This window comes from Hemiscyllium ocellatum, chromosome 13 (genome assembly GCF_020745735.1).
Source record: "Hemiscyllium ocellatum isolate sHemOce1 chromosome 13, sHemOce1.pat.X.cur, whole genome shotgun sequence".
Taxonomy (NCBI): domain Eukaryota; kingdom Metazoa; phylum Chordata; class Chondrichthyes; order Orectolobiformes; family Hemiscylliidae; genus Hemiscyllium; species Hemiscyllium ocellatum.
In genome coordinates, this window is record NC_083413.1 from 68236675 (window position 1) to 68244510 (window position 7836).

Genomic DNA, 7836 nt, shown 5'->3' on the forward strand with positions numbered 1-7836 from the left:
ACCACATGGCATCTACATTGACTTCACTAGTTTCCAAGTCTCCCTTCCACTCACCTCATCCTAGATCCAACCCTCTAACTCTGCACTACCCTCTTGACCCCATCCTATCCGCTCCACCCTCCTCATGACCTATCACAATTACCTTGCACCTGCATCCACCTACTGCCTTCCCAGCTACCTTCCCCCAGCCCCACCTCTAAACCCCTATTTATCTCTCAGCCTCCTTCCCCCTTCACATTCCTGATAAAGGGCTTGTGCCCAAAATGTCGTCTCTCCTGATCCTTGGAAGCTGCCTGACCTGCTGTGCTTTTCCACTGCCGCCAATTTCGACTCTGACTTCTCCAGCATCTGCAGTCCTCACTTTCTCCTTGAATGCATTCTCCCAAGTTCAAATTTGTTTTTTTCCCCCCACAATTTACGCCCTCTTCTGTACCAGATCAGAAATATCAACTATTTAATATCTACCTAGTAGTTCCCCCAGATGTCTATAAATTAACTTACTAGGCAACAGTAAAAATAAACACATAGGTATGACACTAAACTGATGCTTTGTTTCCTTTGCGCAGTTCCTGATACTATTTTCAGATATGGGCATAAGCTGAGGGTTTTATAAATTGTAACATTTTTCAATCTTTAAGACTCTTTCATACACACAACTGACATCTGTGTGTTTAAGATGAACCTTATGTTAAACAGGGGACATTTTCATCTTGTTCTGTTCTTTATGATACTTGGCTTTATTACCTTAACTACTGGCTCTTGTAAGTTGGTTGAAAATTGAAATGGTTTTAAGCTGTTTTTTTTTCTCTTTAAGAACTGAGTTTTTGAAAGGATTGTCTTGCTGTTTCTGAGAGAAACAACCTGATAAAAATCAAAGTTTAAAAATAAGTTGGTGCTTTCTCTTGAGGATGTGCTAATTCTAGATCTCTCTCTGTTCCTTTACAGTTCGACGTCCAGGCAGAATTCCCGTCAACTGCTGCAAGTCTGTATCCTCAAAGAAAGGTTCTTTTACCATCACAAGTTACAGGATTCAACCGAGGTCAAAGCCTTGTGTAAAAGCTGTCATGTATGTACCCTTTTCAGAAGCAAATTGTCTGCACTATAATATGCAATCAAGTTAAATCACAGCACGCTAATCTCTGGGGAACAAAATAAGTTTTGTTTTCGTCAAAATAGTTGGAGGACCATGGATAGATGCCAAGTAGCTTCCATAAAAACTGAATTGCACACAATCTGATAAAAGCTGCTAAGTTGTTGGGTTAAGTGGCTTCTTATTGTTTCATAAATCCTTATATTTAACAAGACCAAGTTTCAATCATATGTTCCTAACAACAATATAAACTGCACCCACAGTGCTCAAATGTTTTACAAATAGCATTCAAACCTTTAATTTGAGCTCATGGTGTTTTTGTAAACACCAAGCGTTTTGAAGGCAACAGTGGCCGTGTGGTTTCTGAAAAGCTGCCGACAGATGTTTGCAGAGAAGAAATCTAGGAAGCTTTTGGTAATTATCATGATTTTGATCTTTAATAATTTTCATTTATTAAATAAGAGAAAAGCAGTCTCTGTATTAATTCAGTGTCGAAATGCGCAGTCCATGTGGTACTCAGTTATCTCAACCACATTTGATGATATTCAAGCAATTTCTTGATTTGATTTAGGATGGCTATGCTGGAGAATCTGGAGAATGGAACAATTGTACCTCGGTGTCTGATTTTATGTGCTGTATCATACCTTACTCTGATATTTTCTGATCAACCTGTTCAGAGATATGGTTAGAGTCATAGAGATGTATGGCATGGAAACAGACTCTTCGATCTAACCCGTCCATGGCGGCCAAATATCCCAACCCAATCTAGTCCCACCTGCAAGTACATGGCCCATATCCCTCCAAACCCTTCCTATTCATATACCCTCTTGCAATTGTACCAGCCTCCACCACTTCCTCTGGCAGCTCATTCCATACACGTACCACCCTCTATGTGAAAACGTTGCCCCGAAGGTCTCTTTTATATCTTACCCCTCTGACCCTAAACCTATGCCCTCCAGTTCTGGATTCCCGCAATCCATGGAAAAGACTTTGCCTATTTACCCGATCCATGCCCCTCGTAATTTCATAAACCTCTATAAGGTCACCCCTCAGCCTCCGATGCTCCAGAGAAAACAACCCCAGCCTATTCAGCCTCTCCCTATACCTCAAATCCTCCAACCCTGGCAACATCCTTGTAAATCTTTTCTGAACCCTTTCAAGTTTCACAACATCTTTCCGATAGGAAGGAGATCAGAATTGCATGCAATATTCCAACAGTGGCCTAACCAATGTCCTGTACAGCTGCAACATGACCTCCCAACTCCTGTGCTCAATACTCTGACCAATAGAGGAAAGCATACCAAACGCCTTCTTCACTATCCTATCTACCTGTGACTCCACTTTCAAGGAGCTATGAACCTGCACTCCAAGGTCTATTTGTTCAGCAGCACTCCCTAGGACCTGATCATTAAGTGTATAAGTCTTGCTAAGATTTGCTTTCCCAAAATGCAGCATCTCGCATTTATCTGAATTAAACTCCATCTGCCACTTCTCAGCCCATTGGCCCATCTGGTCAAGATTTTGTTGTAATCTGAGGTAACTCTCTTCGCTGTCCACTACACCTCCAATTTTGGTGTCATCTGCAAACTTACTAACTGTACCTCTTATGCTCACATCCAAATCATTTATGTAAATGACAAAAAGTAGTGGACCCAGCACAGATTCTTGTGGCACTCCACTCGTAATTTAGGAAATTATGAATAATATCTAATGAAGAGATGAAACAAAAAACTCTGACAAAGATTAGTTGTAAACCAAAGGATTGGAAAAGCATTAAAAGCCAACAAAAGTTGACCAATGAAAATTAGTGAACAAATAATATAAAAATAGACAATAAGACCTTTTTTAAATATATAACGGAAGAGAGAAGCCAAATGGACATAGGCCCCTTACAGAATGAGACTGGACAAATAGTAATGACCAAGAAGCTGAATAAATATTTTATGTCAGTCTTCAGAGTAGAAGAAGTTAATAGAATTCCAAAAATACTAAATAATGTTACAAAAGGAGGAAACAAATATCATAAATCATCATTAGAGAAACAATGATAGGGAAACTAATGGGGAAAAGGTTGGTACATCAGCTGGACCTGACTGATTTCACCCTAAAATACTAAAGGAAGCAGCTACAAATATTGTAGATGCATTGGTAATAATTTTCCAAGTATTCTTATTTACTGGAAATTGGGAAAATATGACAGTCTATTATAAAGACTGTAATAACAGAGCATTTAGAAATAATACTGTAAGCAAGCAGAGTCAGTATGGCTTCACAAATGGAAAATTATGCTTGACAAATTGACTGGAATTATTTAAAGAGGCTAAATTAGGGAGAACTAGGAGATGCAATGTATTTGGATTTCCAAAGGCTTTTATAAGGTACGTCATTTAAGCCTACTTAAAAAGATAAGAACTCATGGTGTCAGGGTAGTATATACTTGCATGGATAGATGATTGATGAAAGTAATAGATGTTACACATTTGGAATAAAGGGGGCATTTTCAGGATGGAAAGTTGTAACTAGTGGTGTGCAGCAGGGATCAAAACTGGGGTCAAAATTATTTGGAGTGAAATAAGTTTAGTCAAATATATACTATAAATAAATGATTTGTATGAGGAAAGCAAATATATTGTTGTCAATTCTCAGAGCAGTTGGCACAAAGAGTCTGTGGAGAGATATACACAATTCCAGCGAGTGGGCAAAAACTTGGCAAATTGAATATAATGTGGGAAAACAAAGATATACACTATAGCAAGAAGAATAGAGAAGCTGAATGATGTTTAAGTTGAGAAGGACTGCAGATAGTTGAAACACAGAGAGATTTGGGGATCCTCATACATGAATCCCAAAAATCTGGCATCCAAGTTCACCAGGTAATAGGGAAGGTGAATGAATGTTCACTTTCAAAGGAAATAGAGCATAAAAATAGGAACGTCATGCTAAAGTTACACAAGGTGCTAGTCAGGCCTAGAATATTGTGAACAGTTTTGGTCCCCTTATTTAAGAAATACTAGACAGGTATTGAAGGGGCTCCAGAGAAAGATCAAATGCTGGAGTTGTGGCGGTGGAGGGGGGTGCGGGGGTGTGGGATGTGGTGGGGCGGGGGGGGGGGGGGGGGGGGGGAAGAGATTTTCTTCTATTCAGAAGATGAGTAGTATGGACCAGGGCTTGAGAGAGTATATGCAGAGAGGTTTATTTCCCCTTGTATAAGAGTCTAGGGCAGGAAGGCATGATGCCAGAGGAGTAGTCACCCATTAAAGATAGAGTTATATGTAAAAAGGCTTGATGCTGCTTACTAGTGAAAATATCATCTGGCTGTTAAACGCTTAGTAGGAAAATGGAACTTGTTGCTCTTGACATCAAGAGACTTATTGAATCAAATTGAATCATAGGAGATTCGTCGGCATCTTGATGGGGGGAGGTTGTTTCCTTGTGTGGGAGAGGCTATGACTAGTGGACATAACCTCAGAATAAGGAATTGCTCATTCAAGTTAGAGTGAGGAGGAATTTCCTCTCTCAGAGGGTAGTGAAACTGCCAAATCTTTTACTGCAGGGAGCTGCTTAGGTGGGTCATTAGGTGGCTGTGGTAGACAGATTTTAATCAGTAAAGGAATCAATTGTTATGGGGAAAAGGTAGGAAAATCAAGGTGAGGATGATCAGATAAGCCATGATCTCATTGAATGGTGGGGCAGACTTGATGGTCTGAATCAACTACTTCTGTTCCTACAGTCTTAAGATCTTAAGGTCCTTGCTGGCCAGATCATGACATTTTCTGAACCTTGATGTTAAGGCTGCCATTGTTCAGGGGCTGAGAAGACTCTGCCCAGCATTACTGATCAAGATGGATTTAGTAAAATAAGTTAGAAGGAATCCATTTGGAAATAATTGTCCTTTCTTTGTAATTGACTACTTACTTTGAAATATATTGTTTCAGTGAATGTTGTGTCATTTGCAAATCATGAAGCAGGTATCTTCATATTTCTGTTAGAAGGGGAATTTCACACTACAGTCAATTTATTTGTTTAGCAAATTACTGTAATTTATTTCTTATTAGATTCTACACCAAACAGAAGGGGGCAATTTGTGCCAACCCCAAAGCAAAATGGGTACAGAAGATGATCAAACAACTCAAGTGAGTAACCATGCTTTCTTCTAAGTTTCATTTTATGCTGGTTTATCTGCCATTATTATAAGATTCAAAGCTGCCTAATATCAAAAGGGGAGCTACGATTTCATGTTAAAATTGTCCAACTGCAACACGTGCAAGATATCATCTCCATTTGTTTTGCCTGTATTTGTAAGTCATATAGAATTAATGGTTGCTATTTAACATACTTAGTTCTAACATGATAGTGGTTCAACAATCCCGTGTTTAAGTCCTACACATTACAAACCACCATCTGTTCTATCCTAGAGGCACCAATTCTAATGTACTTAGCAATATTGTGCGTGTTTAAAAGTATATTGAAACTCAGTTTCCCCCTCCAGTACACAGTGATACATTACCGTTGTTTGTTGACTATGTTGCTGTTCCTGTTGCAACAGGTAGAATGCTACATAACTGCAGAATATGAGCATTTTAATTGGTCTTTACTGAATCACTCAGTGTCTTAAATGTTATTCTTTACCCGAACAGGTCTGTTGCTCATCAATGCGTTTCTTCACCGACAATTGAAGAGAAGTGAAGAATGGGGCAAAGTTTTTTTTCTGGCAAAAACGACTGCTCAATGTTATAATCCTTTCTCACCCTTTTTCAACTGATCTTATGCTTTTGCTAGTGCACTCCAGAAAATCACAGATTGTTGTAACCAATCTCAGAAAGTTGACAAATCACTGTAATGTAAAATACACAGGGAAGCTTAAAATATTATCAAGCAATTATATTTAAATGCACATTATTATTAAAATAGATACTTAAACAGCAAATGATGCCATTGCTGGGAATTAATAAGTGCAATGTTGTGGTTCTGTTAGCCAAGCCGGGAATTTGTGTTGCAGACGTTTCGTCCCCTGTCTAGGTGACATCCTCAGTGCTTGGGAGCCTCCTGTGAAGCGCTTCTGTGATCTTTCCTCCGGCATTTATAGTGGTTTGAATCTGCCACTTCAAACCACTACAAATGCCTACACAAATTCCCGGCTTGGTGAACAGAACCACAACAACGAGCACCCGAGCTACAAATCCTCTCACAAACTTTGAATATGTGCAATGCTCAGTGTTGTACAAATTTATGGGCGATGTTCTTCTTTGGGAATGGTGCAAAGAACTTTTGCTTTTCCTTCAGTTAAAAGTAGCTGTTGTCCATTTTGTTTCTAAAAACTGCAATGATCAACACAGAATCAGCACACAGCCATCATCAATAATGTAATCCTTAGGAACCAAATGATTACATACTGTAGTGACTATCACAACCTCTTGTAAATGATCAGTAGCTTAACATTGTGGGTGTTCAAATTTATGTCCTAAAAGTATTCAAAGTAAGAGCACCACAACTCCAGACAGCATCTAATACCTAACTAATGCCTAGCTTGTCATTTTGAGCTCATTGCTTTGGTTGACAACCTCACATACACCCATACATTTTAACACATGTTCAACAGCATGGAAGACACACCAGTGTTATCTAAATACATCATCATCTAGCTTACCACTGACTAGTTTAATGCATCCTACTGACTCTTGCTGAGGTTTTGGGTGTACCATATTATTGGAAGAGATAAAAAATTGAAGGAGTCTGTACAGTCTTTGAGTTGAGTCTTGAATACAATGCGGGTACTGGGCATTGAGAAGGCTATTGTAAAGCCAGTGAGTGCACCACTTGCTCCCACTCATTGGGACAACAGTTGCAGTCCACATTGGGTCACATCATCAGAAGGAAATGGAACAGAAACATCAAAGGGACAAGTAGCTCACAGAAAGAGAATGGGATCTTGAGGGGAAGTACAAATGTCTCAAAATAAAGCTTTCCTCAATGATGACTCTATGACCCTACGACTATGACTCTATGACTCAAATCTGTAAATTTCTGAAAACTTAATTTAGCAAACTGTTGGTGTGGATATTGCTCTATCAATGCAAAAGGAAGTATCATGCTAAATATAGTAAGTGGCAAGAACTATAAACCACATTGCTGAGTGGCTCAAGAGGGAAGACATTTTCGTGTCACCGTTTGTGGAACAATGAAGCTTAAATACAAGCGATTTTCGAGGTGTGAAAATGGTGCAACAATAAAGAATCCATCACGCTGACCAGCACCAGGTCTTCTTTTAGACAGACCTGTTGCAATGATATTCATGTGCTCACTGTTTTACCTAAATTTATTGATAGTTTAATTAATTTGTTTTTAGATTAGATTAGACTTACAGTGTGGAAACAGGCCCTTCGGCCCAACAAGTCCACACCGACCCGCCGAAGTGCAACCCACCCATACCCCTACATTTACCCCTTACCTAACACTAGGGGCAATTTAGCATGGCCAATTCACCTGACCCGCACATCTTTGGACTGTGGGAGGAAACTGGAGCACCCAAACGAAACCCACGCAGACACGGGGAGAACGTGCAAACTCCACACAGTCAGTCACCTGAGGCGGGAATTGAACCCGGGTCTCAGGCGCTGTGAGGCAGCAGCTAATCACTGTGCCACCGTGCTGCCCATTTGTGTTTTGCAAACTCAGCCAGTTGTTTCTGAGTTTTGAGCTTTCCAATAGTTCATCCAAAAAATCCTTAAAGAAACATTTGGAACACC

The 7836-nt window shown here is 39.7% G+C and overlaps 1 protein-coding gene across 1 annotated transcript; it reads left to right on the top strand.

Annotated features, from left to right (window-relative positions):
• The first annotated feature begins 688 nt into the window (after positions 1 to 688).
• Positions 689 to 6363, top strand: LOC132821606 (eotaxin-like). The gene is made up of 4 exons (XM_060834280.1): positions 689 to 761; positions 946 to 1066; positions 5146 to 5223; positions 5728 to 6363. Exons 1-4 carry the CDS (start codon positions 725 to 727, stop codon positions 5774 to 5776), a joined length of 285 nt encoding a protein of 94 aa, XP_060690263.1. The 5' UTR covers positions 689 to 724; the 3' UTR covers positions 5777 to 6363.
• Positions 6364 to 7836: the final 1473 nt, after the last annotated feature.